Source organism: Pholis gunnellus (genome assembly GCF_910591455.1).
Source record: "Pholis gunnellus genome assembly, chromosome: 18".
NCBI classification, from domain to species: Eukaryota; Metazoa; Chordata; class Actinopteri; order Perciformes; family Pholidae; genus Pholis; species Pholis gunnellus.
The window spans coordinates 10,909,314-10,931,443 of NC_136545.1; the positions used below are offsets into that span (position 1 = coordinate 10,909,314).

General features: G+C 42.8%; 1 protein-coding gene across 1 annotated transcript; it reads right to left on the reverse strand.

Annotated features, from left to right (window-relative positions):
* Positions 1-7,630: 7,630 nt before the first annotated feature.
* mrrf (mitochondrial ribosome recycling factor) lies at positions 7,631-22,122 on the reverse strand. Its single transcript, XM_079179645.1, has 7 exons — positions 22,056-22,122; positions 18,960-19,133; positions 18,655-18,807; positions 14,442-14,560; positions 10,416-10,507; positions 8,688-8,847; positions 7,631-8,451 (listed from the first exon to the last, which is right to left on the reverse strand). Exons 2-7 carry the CDS (start codon positions 19,129-19,131, stop codon positions 8,374-8,376), a joined length of 774 nt encoding a protein of 257 aa, XP_079035771.1. The 5' UTR covers positions 19,132-19,133; positions 22,056-22,122; the 3' UTR covers positions 7,631-8,373.
* Positions 22,123-22,130: the final 8 nt, after the last annotated feature.

Sequence of the window (22,130 nt, forward strand, 5' to 3'; positions counted from 1 at the left end):
ACATACTGTATGTTGCAGAATATAGGATATGATGTCCGGTGCAGGATGTCAGAGGTTATACAGCCATTGAAAAAGGAAGAACACAGAGAACAGCGGCCAGTAACTCAAAATGGGTTTTTGGTTACGAAATCAGGTTAAATCAGAAAACCCGACAGTACCTGGGTTATATAAAGCTGCGCTAATCTATATTTCAAGAACAGCACTGGGTCAAATGATGAAAGGTTTTGCTCGTAGTGATGAATCCAATTCTGAGAGAAGGCTCAGGTCATAAAACTGTTCATACATTCATTAGAAAATGAATGTAAAGTATTGATATGTGGGGGTATTGTGATGTATTCTTCCATATAAATAATTATTACACCTGAAAAGAAAACGACCCACAAATATACACATGATCATGTTTTAGTGCTTTGTTTTCAAAAGGGGAGGATTTGCCTCCGTCAGCTGTTGCTTTTTGGTTATTTATGGGCAACTTCCTCCTGCTAATACTTGAGCACTGCAGAAACTGCTTGTGCATTGTGTTGTTTACCCTGACATTGTCTGCATACCTCCCAATATATCCTTTATTCTGCAATCACAGCTGTGATGAATACATCGTCTGACCTTCGTGTTTATTCACGTGAACTGGTGGAAATTAGATGAACAGACACTCTGGGAAGACTTTGTCAGTTGTTTACATACAGAGGAACAGAAACTGTCTCATGAAAGCGTAATCGGATAAAATAGCCAATTTTACAGACTTAGACTGTGGAAGTTCACTGCTGGTCTCAGTTATTGCCCTATTATGTTTCATAACAGGTTATCTCTTGCCATAAATCAATACATTGTCATCCTAAAACACAAAGACATTTGTCATTATATTGCACCATATTCACAGCTAATTTAACATTAGCACAAATGCTATAGGGCTTAGTTAATTCAGGCAAAATCTCTTGGTACTGTACATTCTGCAGATTTGAGGATTACAGTAAGAAATCTGAATCAAGGGAAATACCAAATGTGTTGAGATATTTTGGAAATGAAGACAGTTTGGAATATCCTGATAGACGGAAGAGAAGTGGTTTATGATGCAAGAGTGGTTTGGCAGGCATCTCCAGAAGTTACCGTTTTAGTTTATCTTCACTAACAAACTGAATTAATGACAGCTGAGTGTTCGCTATTAAAAAGATTAATTTTGGGTGAAGTATTGCTGTAAGCTTGTTTTATTAGTCTCACTTTCAAAAGGCAAACAAACTTTACATTTTTAAAACAGCATTTTTGCATTTAACAGGTTTAAATGTCCTGTGATGAAATCATTAATGAGTAGTTAGCATATATTTTGTTGTTATTCTTACTTTATATCGTTAAGCACTATATTTCTTCCATTACAACAACAAAGAATGGCGTAGTTTCCCTCCCTGCCTGCATCATAGTTTCACTAGATGGTGCCATCCTCCTTTCCATGCAGCGCCAGAGTGAGAGCTGAACAAGGTGTCTGATCTCAGCGGATTATGAATCCATAAAATTACGTCTTTTTTAAATTTAATTTAAGGGTCACAGGGAAAATAATTTAGACACAAAACAAACAAAAAGCTGGTATTTGATAAAAGGGAAGAGAAGGTTGTTTAGAGGCAACTGTGTCTCTCTTTGGTATCTTTTCTTCTATTTCACTGTCTATGATTTAACATCTTATTATAATAGCTTTTAATGTCTATTTTATTCATTCTTATCCTATCGTGTTTCCAACACTGTGAGCTCTCAGTCAGGTTAAGTTGTTATGTGTGTGCTTGTCTGAATATATCTCTTTTACAGGAGTGTCCTGCGTGACCAACACATACCGTAGCAGCAGCACATGAACATGTGAGTGAAGCTTTCAACGCTTTTCTTTTCATTCTCTTTTGTCTCCCACTTAAAGATCATTCTCTTTCAGGCCGAGAAAAAAATGTATCAATTAGCTATTCTGTGCCCCAAAAAAAACCTGCTTCGTCCAGCTGTCCAAGATATTTTCATCATTGAGAAAAATGCTTCCCCCTGAAACTCAACACCCCGACATAGCTATTTCAATACCCCATCACCCACTCCTACCTCCCAGCAGCAGCACCACACACACACACACACACACACGCACACACACACACACACACACACTCACACACACTCAAAATGAGAGTTAACCCCATCAAAAAGGACGGTCTCTGACATGCAAGGCCCCCATTTCCTCCTTCAACGTCAACCTCCCAGACCAAAGCGGCGGTTTCATCATTTGGTAATTAATATTCTCGGGAAGAAGAGAGCATCGGGAAACAATTATTCAATAATGTATGGATGTAAATGCACGCTGTGTCCACACAAAAAAACACATGCGCGCACAAATGCATATATATCACCGTGATCGACTCTTCCTCTCTTCCAAGATCAGGTCACTCTCATACATGGAACACAACGGAGTGAATGTAATGAATGTGCTCGATGGAGGGTGAAATCTTGCATGCTATAAATACATGTAAAGAACTTCTAAATGCCTTGTTGTTGAAAGGTGCCATGCAAATGAATAAACTTGCCTTATTACATGTCCTACACGGTACATCTGTACTGTACAGATACAGTCAAAAGTAAGTGCATATACATGTATTATTTAAGTGCAAAAGCAGAACAATTTGTAAATTTCCTATTTCTATGCTCAAAATTGGCTGAGATAGATTTCAAGGTAGCTTTGTGGTTAGATCCCCTTTGCGGATAAGTCACAGGTTTGATCCCCACAACAGCTTTATACCCCACTAAAATGGCACTAAACCCACACACACTAAGCCACTAAAGCGCTAAAAAAGCAAAAATGTAAGTTTAATCTAATTCCAGATGATTATTTCTTCACCACAGAGTACGGTGGCGAGGAGGATGGGGCATGACGGGGTGGCGATGTGTTGATCGCCAAAAGGATGCCACACTTGTTGTTGTCATTGGAGTCTATAACGCACGACTCCGGTCTGCATCTATATAGTTTCCGCCAGCTCTGAACAAGTCTGTCTGGTAATTGGGATCAGATGAGTGGCAGGGAAAGCGAGGCGACCTGGGTTCTCCGGGACCCACCGCTAACCTGGAAGCATTTATTTTATGGAAAAGATGTTTAGTTAAAGTGCAGCGCTGCAGCCTGCAGCCCAGCCCCTCTAATGACTCTCCAGCTCTCTTGCCTGGGCCTGGAGACAGAGCCCTGTGATGGATATGACTGGTGAAACAGGGACACACACACACACACACACATGCTTCCATCACCGTGCACTGTGATGGATATGACTGGTGAAAGCTCTGAACACTGCTTCCTGAGTCCTTCACTTCCTTCCTCCCAGGCCTCGGTCAGCCAAGCTGAGCCGGGTTTCACTAGACTCGGGCCGGATTGGATTGCAGATTAACTGGCTTCCTGTCCAATCCGTTGGCTGCGTTCATCTGCTTTCCTAACGGTCACTTTTATTTATGAGCTAGCGGTGACGTTATTGAGGATGAATGAGTCTCTTCAGGATGGATGAGATCCTAGAGGGGGTTGTGGATTTGCAGAGGGACATTGTTGTTTAGAATGGTATTGTGGAAAGAATTTAAGAAGGCTATTAACGATGACTCAATAACCAAAAACAATAGGTCTGCACGTCTATGTACGTGCACATGCATGCTTTTCCTGATATTCAACAGCCTCCACCCCTCGTCATTTGTGCAGTGTATTTTTCTCTTCTGCAGCACATTGCAGCTGAATTTTCTTGATGCGGTTATTGCACTGCAAAAAATCTCCATATGACCAAGTAATGTTTGTCTATTATTGAGCTCTGAAAGTCTTATTTTCTTGAAACAAGTACAATTATTCTGCCAGTGTGGGGAGTGTCCCATTAACCAAAAAGAATAATTGTCTTGGTGCAGCCAGCCATCTGCCTAATTCTAAGCCTTGTTCCAATAAACTCACTTGGATTTGTATTGGAAACAATTAAAACTAATCCCTCTGCAATAGCAGATTCAAAAATAAAAAAATACATTCACTGTATGGAAACATGACTTTCTACCTGAATAAAATAAAAAAAATAGGAGAACGGTGATTTTATTTCCTGCTTCTGAATCAACTTCACTAAAACTAATATTATGAATAATATAAGATATTATTTTCTGAACATACTGTACAGCTGTACTGATAAGATTCTATGTAAAAACATTTATGTAAAAAGGTTATGCCAGATTATCTTACTTATCTGCCTTTTTTTTTTTCTCCAAATACAACTTGGCTGAGAACTTCGGTATTTAAGTTCTGAGACGTAGAGATATATTTGTAAATTGGGTCCATTGTCATATCCTTCACCATCCCATCACTGCAGGGCTCCAACACCACCCAGCCCAAACCTCTCATCCTCCTCCCTCCCGTCCTCCCTCTCTCCTGCTGGCAGCCCTTGATTACACTTGTCTCCTGGGGGAAGGTTTAAACTCCTCAGAGATAGTAATATCGAGGGCACTGGCTAGTCACTTCAGATCAGGACGGGGGGAGGAAATGGCGACGGACATAAAGCTAAATATATAATTCCTCCCATGCCGGTAATCACGATGTCCAGACGATTTGAATTGACAGTTTAACCACTTTAGACTGAGGAACGCTTTGTTCAGATTCGAGCAGCAAGAGGTGTGTGTGCTGGAGCGTCTGGTTGCTCCCTACGATGGTTGGGGAGCCTCCTCGTGGGTGTAGAGGCTATCCAAAAGGGGCCCGTGTGGTCCTCTCTAAATTGCACGTTTGGGGGAAAAGAGCCCACGTTCCACGGAGTTAAAATGGCTCGCAGACCAGACAGGAGCAATTCTGTGAATGACTGACGTGCCAAGAGCTCCGGAAGGAAACACTCTCAGCGCCCGGTATTAGTTCACCTGATTATTAGGATATCCAGCTTCCTCCTAAAATGGGCGGCCATTTCCCTGTTAGAGGCAGTAAGAGCACCCACCTGGATTAGGCCTAAACGTGGTCTGCATTACACCGGGCGCAACGAGGCCTCATGCCACACAGCTCAACCAATTACATCTATAAATATTAATAGGCTAATCTGCACATATTCTTTTCCTGTGAGCCTGTTACCACATCCCCGAAAGGGTCAGAGATACTCTTACGAACATCAAATCCATTAAAAATGTTTCTTCAATTTGCATATGCCGAGATTGTCGCTCCAGACAAGGCTCTCTCGATGTCTCCCCGCCCCCCCCCCCCCCCATCATCACACCGCAAGAGGAGAGTGCATTTCGTATTCACGCGCTGATTGGATCCTTGATGAGATCTTCAGGGTGGCTTCACTCACTCTTACACTCCAGAGGTGATGAGAAGAGGGAGGTGTGTGTGTGTGTGTGTGTGTGTGTGTGTGTGTGTGTGTGTGGGGGGGGGGGGGGTCTGTCCAATTCGGTCTACGCTGAAGTGGTCGGCTCAGTTGCCGCCCGGCTCCACAGCCTCCTCAGCGGTTCAGCTGCTGCAGGAGCACCGCGGCTTGACGTTCAGAGTGTAATCACAGGCGGCACAAAGGGAAGACAGAACACAGCAAGGAATCATATAAATATATATATATAGGCCTATATATATATACACATTATTTTTCTTCTGTCATACACACAGTGGTGGCTATACGATATCATGTAGGTCTTTTTGGAAAACTATAGTATTAGACCATGATATCGAGCTTTGCTTAAAAGACATGAATAATGCAACACAGAAATCTGCATGAAAAGTAGAGGAATTGAGAAGTAACAATGCTAAGAGGGGAAGAATGAAGTAAGAGAGGACGGAGGGACTGAGATGGAGAGCAACACTCGAGGGATTTTCATTATTTTTCCAATACGAGTTTAAATTGTACAATTCCATGACTGTGTCGGATATTTGTGCTTTCCGGAAAGAGGGATGCAATTGAATTAAGTAAGTGCTATGCAACATGCATACTTTCAAAAATTCCCATTTGATGATTTTAAGTCAGACGATGCAACTTTTGAAAGAAGAAATCGTTCAAGAATTCTTCCTCTTACAAATGAAAATCTGAATTCATAAGAACTAAAACAGACTCTTGCCCAATTTAGTTCACTCTGGAGTTTTGCTGCAGAGTGAACAGAGTGAGCTGCTAATTTAGGAAACTTTAGTTATATTTTGCCTTATAACTAACGTTACTGATAATGGACTCTACTTGTGCCATGGCTATATTACATTTTAGTCACCTAAAAATGTAACCGTTACAGTCGTCTTTGCGGCTGAAAAGCAAAAGTCGCTAAGTATTACTTTAATATATTTGAACATCACATTTGCATTTCTGTCCTGCAAGAATCAGACATGAGTGCTTTTTTGGTAGAAATACAACTTTATAAAGAGCTTGTTGTGAGTAAAAGCTGTAATTTGTAACTGGTTATCTTTCCTTAAATGCACCAGCAACATATAGAAGGCTAGACTAACCAATCAAACATTTACTGAGCTAATTCAGACTTGTATATTTTTGTGAGGAATCGCCAAAGGACGCACCAGAACTTCCACAAAGACAAACCTCTCTTGCTTTCGTAATAGCACAAAGCACGCACGCACATGCACACGCACACACACGGTGAACAGGCGGCGCTAGTAGGAGTAGTAAACATTTGAAAGGAACAGGGTAATTCACTTGATAAATGTCAACCAAAATGAAGCTATCAGCTGAAAGCAATTTCCTCGTGCTCGCCTGTGTTCTGCGCCAGGGACTTGGGAGATTTTCACCCCTCCATCGATCATGAAGCCTCTGTTTTAGGCCAAGGTACACAATGCCCTCAAATTGCTGACATATGGACCCAGAATCACCACAAAAACCTGCCATTTCCACCCCACCCCTCCTCTGTCCCGACTCAGCCACTCCTCCGCTAAACTCTTGTTTATCCAACGACTCTGGTCTGTTTAGGCCATTAAAGCAAAGCCGTTCAGGGAGACAGAGGGCCGAGGCAAATGTAAAGCCACAATGTGTGGCGTGCAACTAAGCGCTGCTGCCATCGCCAAAACACCAAAGACGACAAAAACCCACCAAGGAATCGGCATCTTCACGATTCCTCAATTCATTTTGTCCATTTAAAAAGAGGTCGGACAGCATTTTGACTAAGATTGAATTGGTAGTTTACAATGTTGCAGCGCCGTAATCACCAAACGACTGTGTGGTTGTAAGAGCAAGTGTGTGGGCAAACTTTTAAAATTAAACCTGTCTGCCATGTGGGCTGCCTGGGACCAGTAGCAGAGGAAGCATGAAAAAACATGATAAAGAAAGAGTAAGACACCGACCACATAAGAGTGCGGCAAAGCCTCTGGCTGGTGTAAACAGCGGATAGATGAAAGCACAGCTGTGTGTGTGTGTGTGTGTAGCTCGGTAGGTTTCCCATTCATACATTTCTTGTTATTGATCCACTTCGAACAACTACGACAATTCTTGACCGTGGCTTTAAAAGTGCAGTTGTTGAAAGACAAAGAGGGCCAAGTGCACAACATTAACAGCCTCTTTCCCTAATGGGCAATTGTGGTGCCAGCAGTCAGGACCTGGAGGTCTGTACACAGGAAAAGTCCATTATCACTCTGACTAATGGAGGAGGGGGGCGACTTCAAACCAAAAAGTGGAGAAAGAGAAAAGAAAACAAGAGAGAGAAAGATGACGCACATGGTACAAAGTCTCTTTAATGGAGTCCATCAATAATGTTACTTTCCTCGACTTCATTGTCGAGAGAGCAGCCATATTATCAATCCTAGACATGGGCCCAAATTAAAGGCTTTTTTTTACTCAAGCGCATTCTTGAACAGACTTTGAATCAATGTGAAACAAATGTTTGGCAACATGCTAATCATATCCTCCGTCTCTGGAACAAACCCTCTCTCCCTTTCTCTTGCCACCAAGACAAACCCGCAGCCAGTTTACACTCAGACGGGTGCGCTTGTTTTATGTAAACAGACAGCCCTTGTGGCAAGGCGTTTGATTAGGAGGAGGCCTACAAATCCCATTAAAAGTCCATTCGTCCCTCGCTCGGTGTTTGTTTGAAGACAGGAAGAGCAACGAGGGAGGAGGGAGATGACTGGCAGCCTGTCGTTGTTGTTGTTGCCGTGCCAATTTCTGTTTATGTACCGACGGTTTAAACACGGATATCACCCAGCAGCGAGGAGCAGATCTTTACCAGAGTTGTGGGCCCGGAACCGAAAGCCCAGTTTCTGCCTAAACATGTACAACAGAACCGAGACCCATTGGTCTGTGTGAAGCTTGTGGACTGTGAGAACGGGATGCAAGAACTACCGAATGAGTCCCTGTTTATTGTAAACACCATAGGGTTGAAATGTTGCTTCTGTTAAGCGTGTACACCTGTAGGTTCATCTATAACTAAAATATCAAAAATGAGACTTCTTAATCGTCACGGTCAGCCTAACAGCTCCTTGGTCTTGGCTGCAAGCTGTTTGTCAATGTCCACTGCAATGTTGTCCGCCATCTGCTGAATCTGTGAAGGGAAAAAAGGAAACATGAATAATACACCTTTTGGGCTCACTTTAGCGTCTGTTTGGCAAAGGATGCCATTAATAGCTAAACTATCTAAATTAAGTTATCAGAGACCTCCTTGTCGCTCTCAGTTGTGTGCCTCATCTCTTCTCATCTATAGCCGCTCGTCTCAACATTAAACTTCCCTTCGTCAGTCTGATCTATCAAGGCTTTACGTGTAGCTCCACTGTCACCCACCTGTTTTTCCACAAGTCGTATGGTGTCCTCCGAGTGTCCTTCCTTCGTCTTTTTGACCTGTGTGACAGCATTGGAACGCACTTTCCTCAGGGAATCTTTCGCCTTGTTGCCGAACTGTTTGGCCAGCTTGGCGAGGTTCTCTCTGTGCTCCCGCGTCACTCTGCAGGGAGGGGAGGAGACGTACGGTAACAGAGAAGAAAGAAATAAAAAACAGAGCAGGTGAGATTCCCTGGGATCCCCACACACACGCACACACACACTCATCTGTGCCCTTTTTATGTCTCTGCATGCAGTTTGAAGACATGATGAAGGATGATAGGTTCAAGTGGCAGCTCCTCTTAAAAGCAGGGTAATAATAGAGAGATGAAGTAATCGCTAAGATAATTGCACGAATAGTTGTACGATTTTGTATGCACAAAAAGTAAACATTGGAGAGAGGGAATAAGATAAACTAGGCTGAAAATTCAAAATAACTTCAAACTGCACACGGACCGTAAAGAAAGGGTTAGTCAAACACACTGTGCACAGACAAAATAATACAAAAAACAATGTCCTCACTTGTGCAAATGAGGATGTTGAGTGCTTGTGAGCATGAAGTCTAATAATTTTAGTTCAGACTCGTAAGCAACCAACTAACAACAATCAGCCGAAACATCCGTCATCCCAACAACTTTGTATTCACTTTGCGATTGTTAATCACTCAGAAAATCCTACTTCCCATTTCACTCTCCCTCTTTGTCCTTAATTGACTATTTTTTTCCTTGTTTTTGCCTTTGGGACTATTTGCAAACAATCCAAGTGCGGCGTCTATTTACCACAAACAATACGGCCTAATTACTGATTCCAGGGCCAATCAAGGAGCGCCTTCTCTTTGGAAATGCAAATGGAGGCTTGGAGCGTGCCGAGACTGATTGCAGGGGGAAAGCAGTCTGACTCTTGTGTCCCTCCTCTGCCAGACTAACACCTGCTGCTCAACGCGCACACACGCACACACACGCACACACACACACACACACATAAACACAGGGCGGCATTTATACATGTATACTTACACGCACATGTGTGTATATGTAAAAAACATACTGTATATACAGAGAGTGGTTTAGTGAGTGAGGGATGGATAGTTTTTTGTGAGCTTGTTTGACTTGGCAGACAGAAAAAGAGAGAGTGAGAGAGAGAGGTCTAGTCGGAACAGAGAGAGAGAGAGAGTGACCCGACCCTCACATCAACACACCGGGGGTCTCCATACATCTACTAACAAAAGTCCATAAAGCTCTCGGTTAAAGAGAATTATTAATGGCGATACTTTCAGACTTACTGCAAGGTTTAGGTTTATGATCATTTACAGTATGTATTGATTATTTCATCTATTTATTGGTTACTTAAAAACACAAAAATGTCAACTGCTTGTCACATTAACAAAGCATAAACAACGAGAGTCTTAAAAATGATCTATTTGGTCAAATAACTTTATAATGAATTTAGTAAAAAAACACTTCAATTAACATCGTGTCAATTGAGTAATATAGTTCAGATCACCTTATTGTTTCAGGGCTCGTACTTAAGATACGTGTCGGTGTATAATAACGGTGGGCGTGGGAAAACAGAGGAATGACAGAAGAAAAGTAAAAGGTGTAAAGAGAAGATTGAAAAGCAGGAAAGTGTTCCTGTTCCTGCCCTTGGGGCTGTGTGTGTGTGTGTGTGTATGTGTGTGTTTGAGAGACTCACTTGGGAACGGGCACCTTGATGATCGTCCCGTCCACCTCTGGGTTAAGGTTCATGCTACTCTCTCTTAGGGCGCGGATGGCAGCCGCTGTAGCCTGGGGCACAAACACACACACACACACACACACACACACAGATATATGAATGTGTACTTGCGGCGAGCACTGGTGTGAATCGAAAAGCAGCGCTACAACTGCAGGTAGTGGCCCAGCTCCAGCTGGCAATAATTAAGGTGTTGTGTTTGTAGTGTGTGTATGTGTGTGTGTCTGGGTGGGGTGTGTGTATGTGTGTGTCTGGGGAAGCCCTTGCAGTGTGGAAGTGCCTTGGGCCACTGTCAGCGCTCGGCCCCCTGGGACAGGACTGAGAGGTTGCAGGGCAGGGCGTTGACCCATGGTGATCTCACAGGAGAGTCTGCTGGTGCTTGTGTATGATACATGGATAACCACACACACACACACACACACACACACACACACACACACACACACACACACACACACACACACACACACAAACATGTGCTTCTGAGTTTGTATGTGTTCCTTTTTAATCCTCTATTTGCACATTTAACAGCAGTTAATTGCTTGTTTATGAAGATGGGAAACGGTCATTATCTTGAGGTGAGCACGTGTACATATCTTCACTTTAACTAAAGAGTACATGTAAACACTTCTCTTGTGTTGTGGTCAGATTTTGCATGCGGCCAGCTCATTACCTTACGTGGGTTTGAAAAGGAGGTCTCTACTGGGTTCAACCAATTTGGTGGGAAGGCAGAAGTCAACACATTCGGTGGTTAGAGACATCGATAGGTTATGGTCTTTAGGCAGCCGCCATGATTGTGACACTTTAACATGGTTGAGGGGCAACTATGTTGCATCCAATTGCTACAGTTGGATGAACAACCCATTGAGCGATGCTAGCAGTAGCATTATTAGTACTGGACATGAGTCAAGTTATGCTACTGCCTTAGTAGGCCTTTTTCACAGAGGACATTTTTAATGACATAGCAGGAAAAGCACAGGTGTAAATAATCAAATTAAAGACGGCTGAATTCCATTTTGGTGCTTCAGTTCGTACATAAGATTCCATAGAAATCTGGCATTATCATGCATGCTACTGTATGTAGTGTAGCTGAAGAAAAATCTTAGTGTAAATGCAAACTAGCCACTTTCTTGATAAATTAGAGACACATTTCTACACATTAAGAGCTAAAGTGAATATTAACGTTTCTGATCCGTGCTGGGAAACTACATCACAGAACAGGACAATTGTGTATTTGGGCCAAAACTACAAAACATCTGCAAAATATGTCTTTTGTCAAAAGTTGTCAAATAATATTTCCCAAACACAATCTGTTTTCTTTTTAAAGGAAGAAGAAGAAGAAAAAAAGAAGAGAGCATTGTGTGTTTTGTGACGGAAACAAGTGATCCAGTGTCAACGCAACACAAAGATGACATTCTGAGAAGTGTTGGTCTACAGTCACAATACTTTGACTTAAGTTCATTAATATAGTGGCTTCTTTGGAATTTCATTTTAAAGTGTATTCATATTTGTTTGGCAGGCCAGCAGGCAGAAAAAGAAGCTTGCATGTGACTCAATGGTAAATATTAAAACAGCATTCACATATGTGAAACATAGAAACTTGATCCACCATATACAACACAATCCTTCAGTCCAGCAAATACTACACTAGCACCAGGTAGCTACAGTCAAACGGTGCATACAGACAAGGGGGAGGAAGCCAAAGCCTTCATTACTGAAAACAAAGTCACACTCCTCAAACAAATTCTGCAACCGCATGACAATTCCCTCAGCTGAGCTTTACAAAGTGTGCAAATGTTAAACGCGAGGATTTACAACATATAGTATGTTTTTTACACCTTTCTACTCTACTCTCCTTTCTTGACAGCTCCTGCTGGCCTTATCCGCTGGGAAAAAGAAATGGCAGTGAGATTAAAGGAATTTATTTGTGCGCATTAAAATAATTCATGAGGTTTCTTTTCGTTTCCTTTGGTCAAAGTCATACGGAGCACAGGCCCTCTGGTTGCTCTCTTTGAGTGTGGGGTGATAGATTCAGCCCATACCTATGTTTGATTGTTCTCAGCATCAAATTCATCACCGTTTCCTCTCTCCCGACGACCACTCCGGCGGTTACGGAAAAACCGAGGTGGAATTTCTCTGTAAAAAAAAGTCCGGGCCGGTTCTGGTTAATATGTTGGAGAGGAAGAGAAATTACACTGAAGTTTAACATCAAACGCTCGACGGCGCGGTTCAAAGCAAAGAGGCGGGCGGAGAGGAATGTGTGCGAGAGTCCGCGTGTGCGCTGGTGTTTGAATAGGGAGTCCTGAAGAAAACACTTTATGAACAAAGTGGTGGGATGCTGAAACGTGCACATACACACTCATCCTAAAACACACACCAAATTGCCCCGTGATCTAAGCATGCTGGTAGTTGTTGTTAGTTCCACTGTGCCTTCCCAGGCTGCTCTTAATGAATGAATGGAAAACAATGGTAGGGCCTCTGGGGTGCCTGGTAATGGATAGGCATCATTATAAGCCTATTAGCTCAGGGTACTGAGGGCTCACCTCTGTGTGGGACACGGGTAACGTTGGGCACAACAGGGTAGTGTGCGTGCGCATGAATGCGTCGGCCGGTGTGTGTGTGTGTGTGTGTGTGGTCTGTGGTTTGAAATAGACTCACTGAACGACCATTCAGCCTGAATTTACAGATTTGAGATACTGATACATTCTTACGTTTGCATGTTGTTTTGTGATATCAGTAAGAAAGAGAACAAAGATGTGAAGCCACACTTTTCAGGTTCACAAGGTGACCGGTAGGAACATAAAAGGTGTTGGAAAACGGTCCGTTGTAGCAGACAGGTGGTTCTCCAAAAGAACAAACCGCCTTTGAATGTCATTTATGTCGGGATAAAACAGGCCATGCGGGCACTGGGTCGGTCGGTAGGTTGGTATGCCAAACTCAGACTTTTCCTCAACAATGACAATATGTGGTTTTGAGTGAAATATCAACTATTGGATTTGCCATTACATCTGGTACACACACACACTCACACTCCCCTCAGGAGGAATTGTAACACCAGATACAATGATAGAATGCTTACGTGCTAAACTAAGATCGTGAACATGGTGCGAGCTACATACCTGCTTAACGTCAGCATGTTAGCATAGTGTACTGTATGCATTTGTTTTATTACTGTAATCACTTTTTTTTATAGTGTACTATTGGCCGGTCTCTGAGTGGCTGTACTCGTACCTGTACATGCAAGCATCACTTGTAAGCTGGCATCATTCATAATTCCTATCGATCAGAACTTGCAGGCCTATTTGGTGCAATTCATCACTTCAACTTATCATACATTTTGCATATTAGTCACATAGCTATGTTGTTCATTAGCTCAATGGCTAATAAGACCTAAGAGAACTAAATCCCCAGTGATGGCTGTCTGTGTATGAATATGATTGGTTGATTCTCAAGACCACCAGAGAGTCGGGCCATTGAAAATGTGAGTTGCCTCTGTGGATAATATTTATTTCTGGAGCTCTGATTAGCACAGTGTTGTATCATCGAAGAAGGAAAAGAGGGAAAGAAAAGGGAGTAAAAAAAAAAAAAAAGAGAAGAAAAATAATCCATTCCTTCCTAACCTGGGGGTAAAATGAGGTAATTTCCTACTCTGTGACAAGTCGTACGCAGACATAACCACATCTCAGGGCACGCTCGCACAGAGTTTGGGTTCATGTTGCTATCTTTCACCCCAGAACAAAGGGCTCCCCGAGTGATCAATCAATTAGCATGTGAGACACAGTTGGAGAGAAAGAGGCAGGTCAGGTTTCATTTATACAGAGAGTTCTGGTCTGGCTCACTTTTCCTCCTGTGAGGACCGTCTATCTGTCTGCGCTTTCGGATTATTTTCATAAAGCTTTTGGTTACCCGTGTGCGTGAGACACACAGATGCAGGTCGGAGGACTCTGTACGTGCGTGTCCTCGTGTTTGTTTGTGTGGTCGTCTTACCTCTGGGAAGCCGCTCATGTTGACCATAATGAGCAGAGGGGATTTCATGGAGACCTGTCCCAGCTGGTTGAGAGGGAACTTTCCATCTTGGGTCGTCACCACGATGTGATCCAGAGCTCCTAAACAAAACGCAGATAAATGCTATTGTCCATTTACTTAATTCATTGAAGTATTTCGACAACTCAGGGCGTCATGGTAAACAATACTGTGACACTGATTTTGCGCATATGAATGAATATATGAATCTCATATCATATCTACTTTTACGTTCATTTTTTATAAAGTTTATTGTTTGTCTGCAAAATATCTCTCTGTACTCTAAGACATGCCTTTCTCACACGCTGCTTGTTTAAATCATGTGTTTATGTAAAACAAATGAATATTAACCAATATATCGTCATCAAATTTGATTTATTCTCATAGATCAATATTAGCTATCGGCCCCCCCCAAAAAATCTAGTATTGGAGAGGCTGTGGTGAATAAAATAGCTTTTCTGGTTTGATGACACAGTTTCCATGCAGACTGATTGACTCGATGTGTTCTTTATATCTAATCAGACAGATTTACAAACAGACAGACGGATGGATGGATGGATGGATGGATGTGCAGCAGAAACCACAAACCGTATGAGTAAAAAAAGAAAAGAAACAAGACCACTGTAATAGTATTAAGAGTTTCCATGATCTACTGTCTGTCGTCACTGTCAACACTGAGGAACAAAGATAAGTTTGCCAACATTAGCCGACTTCTGTTCAGTCCCTTCCTCCCTCTCTCCCTCTTTACTCCCTCACTCCATCCATCCGCCCCTCTCCCTCTCCTCCATCTGGCTAACCTCAGACGCAGTTGTTTCCTCCTTCTCCACCTCTGCCTTACATCACTCGCTCCCTGCTTACCCACTGCAGGCTGTGCTGGTAGAGTGTGTGGAAAAGAAAGGGGGGGGGGGGGTTGAAGGGGAGGTGAGCCAATGGTGTAAGTTTAAAAATCAATTAATCATATTCAAGAGCAAAAAGATATCGATGTACCAGTCAGAGATTAGACGCAAAAAAAGAAATTAAAAAGAAAAATGCTGTGATGAAATGGATACCTTTTGTTTAAAGGCTGCAGCCCAACTGGATCCCTGACTTGCCGTCTACCTGCCTGCCAATTCTTCCGTCTCCCTCTTTGACTTCAAACGTTCATTTGTGTGCAGCTCTGGACCGGCCTGTCTGTCACACAGCGCCTCTGTTTGTGTACACGGACCGCTCATGTCCATATCTGTGACCTTCTGCCTGTCCGTCTTTGTTACCTGTGCCTTGACAATGAGCACCTACACATCTGTGAATACTTTGGGAGGGCAGACAGGCAGACAGACAGACAATCATTTCTTGGACTACAAAGGGGGAGTGTGAGGAGGAGGGGTACGGGGGCTGAGAGAGAAGAGGAAGAAGAGGATGGCAGAGAAAACAGTTGCCAAATGTTTCTTTATCCAAGTATTACTAATACTGATAAAATAATACATACGATATAAAATAAATAAATGGAAAATATGCTTTTATATGTGCACTAAACATTTGTTTGCCATTCATCTTAAACATGCCACATTATGTGTAAACTTTACATACTAGGCATGTAGTTAATAAAATCAATATTAGTCTTCAGACTGAGATGAATGCTCATCAACACCATCAATTGCATTCTGTGCAGTTTTTTGGTCCGCAACAGAGCTTGAATGACATTGTAACAAGCTGTAAACACAGTTGATATGACGAACGGCTGCTGATTTTACCATCAAGGAGTTATGGAGGAACATTTTCATTCATTGGGAGTGGTGTTTCTGGCCACCTGGTATCTGTGAGACCAAGATTCACTCTGCAATTAAGTTTTGCTCACCAACTTCTACGGGTAGTATCTGTCTCTTGAGCAGCAAAATGCTCCACTATGGTCATTATGTTTGCTAACTTTGTCCGTCTGTTTGGTGCTGGATAGGTAGCGTACAGCGGGTTTAAAAAAAGATAATGTCAAGAGAAGAGTGTGGAGGGAGAGTGAAGTCTTATTCCTGCTTTGATAGATAGAGCAGGTTAATTAGTCGTCTTTAGAAGAGCTGAAGGTGGGTTTGGTTTCCCTCAGACAGAGCCGGGCTATTGGTTTTCCCCTACTTCCAGGCTTTATGCTAAGCTAAGCTAACCGGCTGTAGCTTTAAATTTAACAGAATTAATTGAGTATAATTTCAGTGGTCTCAATTAACTCCCTGAAGAAAGTGTATTTACCAAAATGTCATGCTATTCCTTTAAGTACTAACAGCTCTTATCTTCAGGACAACCTGTTGGTACCTGAAGCCATTTTAAAGTACTTCGAGGTAGTTTTGTCCCAGTACCGTTGTTATGGTTCAATGTCTCAGTCCACCCTGTATTGACAAAGTTCCCATGGAAACGGAGCTTGTTTTCGGGCCATCTTTACCCATCTGTGACGAACCACAACATGGCGGTCCCGGCATTGACCCCCTTCTCTCTGCATCTATCTACGACTTTCTGCTACACGTTTGCCACACGCAAACAAACGCACGCACACATACAGTAGGGATTCACGGTAACACACACACACACACACACACACACACACACACACACACACACACACACACACACACACACACACACACACACACACACACACACACACACACACACACACACACACAGACACACACACACACACTCATAAGCTTAATGAGAGCCAGATGAGAAGTTCATGGAACAAACACACACACACGAGACACATACACACATTTGGACAACTGACGTCATTCCATTCCACCATCTCATCTCTCCTGTCAGCTTTTAAGTCCTGCTGCCTCCCTGGATTACCGTGCAGCTGGACAGAAGAGAGGAGGACGGACGGAGCGGAGGACAGCGGTGAGTGGATAGAGAGATGGAGCAAGAACGACAAGAGAAACAGGGGGACGGAAAAGATGGAGGGCGCGGAGGAGGGAACTCTTGCCATGTGAACAAATGTTTCCCTGGAGGTCAGGAACAAATTTGCATTCAAAAGTATAAAAGACACAGATTGAAAATATCCTTTGAGCGGGGGCCAAAAATATAAAGTCGTTTGAAAAACTGAATAGAAAAGTAAGTAATGGAGGGATATAAAGGGAGGGGCCGAAGAGAGAAAATGACTCATACCAAGACATTTCTGGATGACAAGTGGAGAGTGAAAAAAAAAGCTGATGGGACGATAAAGAGCGGACAGATAAATGAATAAAGAACAATGAAACATGTCGAGGATATCTGCAAGACATTGAGATGTTAAGCATAAAAATCAAGGTTGTGTTCATGCCTCCGTTGTTTCACTCTCCTGCATGTTGTGTGTGGACTTAAACAAGACTGCACATGCCGCAGATCAAATGTCAGAGAAAGCACACTTTCATCTGAGGAGGAAAAGCTCAGACGCTTTAAATGTGAAGTCTCATTCTTGCGGCTGCCTCCTCCCTCGGGAGCTTCCATTACACACCCCACCTCTGACTACGCGGAGCCCAGCTCCCATTTGTTACAACCCAGAGGCAGAAAGGGTCGTGACCTGGATGTAGTTGGGGAAACAGAGGTCAAACTGGAGTCAAGGTAAAGTCACACTGGGGCTCGCTCTCTGGCCTCGGGCGCTTTGTCAGGTAGATGCAAGTTGAAAAATAAAAACTGCACAAAAAAAACTGTCAAATAAAAAAGAAATACATATAGCCCCATAGGTGACATCTGTGTGTCTGGAGGTATCTTGTGGATGTCCGTTATGTCATGGCCGTCCATCCAGATACAGAATTATTAACTCAGCACTAGGACAGAGGACGTGTAGCGAAGAAGAGACGCCACGTTTGTAGATGCTACTGAAAAAGCATTCTGGATTCAAACATTGGTTTGGCTCTGGGTAAACATTTTATCATTCTGGTTGGACTGCAGACATCCATTAGATCAATGACATACCTCTGGAGATTAAATCTTCTATTGGATAACTAAATTAAACACTTATGTGTTTCCCCAACACTGTTGTTGCTCTTATTATCCTGCTACTTATATCCACCCCTCAGCGTTACATCTGATGAATACCTGGCACTATTAGACCGCTGTTTATGTTAACTTTTATCCTTTGTTTGTTTTTCTTCTGCAAAGTTTAAGAAAGAAAGTAATGTAATCAGACACAGACGGATGAAAAGAGAGGGAGAGAAAGACTCAGAGACGAGCTGAATACCTGGCGAGGTTCGGATGCTGAGGTTGCGTGTGAAGTCGTCTTTGAGTGCATTGAGAACAGCTGTCATGTCCCCCTTCACTTCATCCAGACTGATGATGTCTTCCACCAGAGCCGCATTAATATTCACCTTCGCTGACTGGCCCTTTGCCTTGGCTTGGAAGATGAAGAGAGGGAAAGAGGCAAATCACCGAGGGAAGAGGGACGGCTCGTATCTAAGATAGATCACATCGGATCACGTAACCCACATCCGTGCCAACGGAGGTTGAACACATGCGAACTCCAGGCTGCGCAATCTCCTCACTGACCTTTTGCCTTCTTCGTGGCGTAGAGCCTCTTGCATGCAGCGGGGTGGACGGTGGTGTTGGGGTGCAGCAGTGGTTCACCGACCCTGGAGGTGGCCACGAGGGGAGACCTGACCTGTCGCAACAGAGACTGACACAGCAGAGGCCGCAGCCGACTCAGGTGATTCATAGCCATAACTGAAAGAGAAATTTAAAAAAAAAACGATACATAAATAACAAAAAATGATGTTAAGAGGAAGTATACGAACACAATGCCACTGAGTTTGAAATAACATCATTTGATCAAATCTGAATAATAAATTGTACACAGATCAGTTGAAGGCAGCACTGGTCCACTGATCATAATGAAGTAATAGCTCATATCAGCCAGTAGGAGGTAGGCCTACCTCTAGTGCTGACATTAAAGCTCCATTGTCTAGTTTTCTCTTGACAACTATATGATGATAATTTGTGAGAAAAAATTGAATAAAAAGAGCAAACAATAGAGTTAACCCTGTGAAATGCTATGTTTTTTTTGCAATGTCAGCCATATATCTTTGCAAAGTATAAGAAGTTCAGTACCATGTAAATTACAAGTACATTCAAATAACGTCACAGTAACTCAAGAAATGGACTTACAGCTATTCCTCATTGGCCTGTTTAACCGTTTATAAACCTTAAAGATGTTAACAAACCTGTCACATAAAAGTGAGTGATATGGATTCCTCTTTCTGAGATCAAGGGTTGCAAATAACATTTTTTTTTCTCGTTATTGATTAACCTGCCAATAGATCGTATTCACAGTAGGCATGTTGGCACGTCATCGATGTAATAACACAGACGTAAATAATAAGGGATTCCAGTGAGCCAATATGCACAACACCCGGGCCCTGGCCACATAAATGGAACAGGGCAATAATTAGTGTTATTAATTACACCTGCGTTAAAACCCTGCAATCACACGTGAAAACGGCTGGAGGTTAAAGGGCCTATTGTGCTTCCTGGTTCACTGATCTGACTTACTTGAAGGCTTGATGGAATTGAGCCATCGTTAACATAATTTGTTTCACCTGTGCTCTTCCTGCTACGACAAGTCCAAATCACTGCTGTTGAAGAACCTTCCGCGCTCAGCTGTACAGGTTACATTACATGCAATTACACTTTGGGTCACAAACATGCTCGCTGTCTCCGTCTTGCACACACAAATCTGAGGCCAAACACGAAGTCTACTCCCGGCCCACGCACAGTTGTTTTGGGCATTCCTGAGGGGAAACCTCCCATTCAGAAATGTCACAATATGAGACCGACCGCTCCTTTTCTATTTAAAAACAACCACCTCCCACCTCGCAAAACATGGCTCTCGACTGTGAACCGTGTCACTGAACCTCGGAGTACACGAGCACAGACAAACCCTCGAGGTATCCGAGCCCACAGACACAAACACACACTAAAGCCCGTCTTTCACAGTCAGTGGCTGTGAAGAGCTCTGCAGCCTGACTGGCATCCTCTATTGTCTGGTGTGTATTTATAGCTGGAAGCTGTGAGGAGAAACAAACCGCTGCATTAAAGACAATTTGGTTACGTGAGTAGAACTTTACCAAATGCATGAACTGTTTTCAGTTGGGAGCAATATGTAAACAAAGTCATAACTAAATCTACATGACTCACAACTGAAGACTAAATGCTCTAAAATATATTATAAAATGTATTTGTTCTTCAATGGTCATAAATATTGTTTGCATAAAAAAGCAAGTAAAGACCTCTCACTGTACGGTATATGTCCAAACACCCCCTTGCAAAACCCACCAACCAACATGCTATTTTTTTAAGAAAGTATGTAAAATTGTAGGATTATTTTTCACATTTACTTATTCTTCTAACTGTTAAGATTAGAATTGTGGTTCTCTAAATGCTGTTTTAAAGATGACAATAATATAATACTAAATCACTTAATTTTATCAAAATTTAAATTGATTTTGAAATGTGTTTACAAATATGTCAGAAACAGCCTTAACCCATAGTGTGTCTTTTTTGTGTATTTGTAGATTTTAAACTTCTCCTGCATTCACTCATTCACTAAAAGCCCAAAAATCCCAGACACAATAGTGATCTCAATATGCCACAAGTCCCTGGTGTTAATCCAGATATGAACCAAAATCCAAACATACCCTAAAGGTAATATTTAGACTAGATTGAGGACCACCACCTACAATACAAACAAACCCAAAGCGGGGCATCCGCGGCGGGCAGGTTTCCTGACGCGCTGATATGATACGGCGCACAGTGGCAGAGCAGATAGGCTCACATGTGGGACGGTGACGGATCTCTTTAGAGTGGAAGTCAAGCAGAAGAAGTGAAGCACAGGTGTTCAGTGGGATACTGTAGCCTCAGATCCTGTAGATTCCCCACACAGCAGCAGCAGCAGCTGCAGACACACCTCTTCTTCATCCAGTGGCAGAAGACAGCTGGTGGGCCCGCATGATCTCTCCTCTGCACACTTTATGCACTGTTTGTGCAGAACATACTACAGCAGAGTATTGGATGATGTTCCGCCTCCTGAACCTCTCCAGTTAATTGATTAAGTCTATAAAGTGTCAGAAAATGCTGACATACAATGGTATCAACTTCAGCAGCATTTGTTATCATAGTGCAGGCTTCTGAGTAGAACATAAACGGGGCCATTTCTGATATTTATTTATATATATATATATATACACACACACACACCAATGCCTGGGTCCTTCATGCTATTCAGCTCATGCAAGTGGCACCACCAGGTTGATTTTGTGCTGTTTTTTGTAACTGGTACTCGAGTAAAGCAGAAAACACGAGGTGTCGGCCACAATACTATACACGTACCAACAGTAGCGTGCGGTAGTACGTTTACAGTAAGATGACTGGCTGGTCCCAGCACTCTATTAGAAAAGCAGTGTGAAGGTCGCTGCGATGGGGGCGTGCGTGCAGCACTTCATCGCCTTCTTGTGCACAAACCACGGGCAAATACTAAACATAAAACGCTACCACGTTGTATTAAACACGACACTGCCGTTCATTTCAGCGACGACCCGGTAAAACCCAACCTTCACCTGAAAATGACCCCGAAACAGTACACGTACTTACTTTACAGCATTTACAGAAGCATGTTAGCTAGGGAAAAAGCCACATTTGACATCTATGTCGTCATCATCAAGCGCC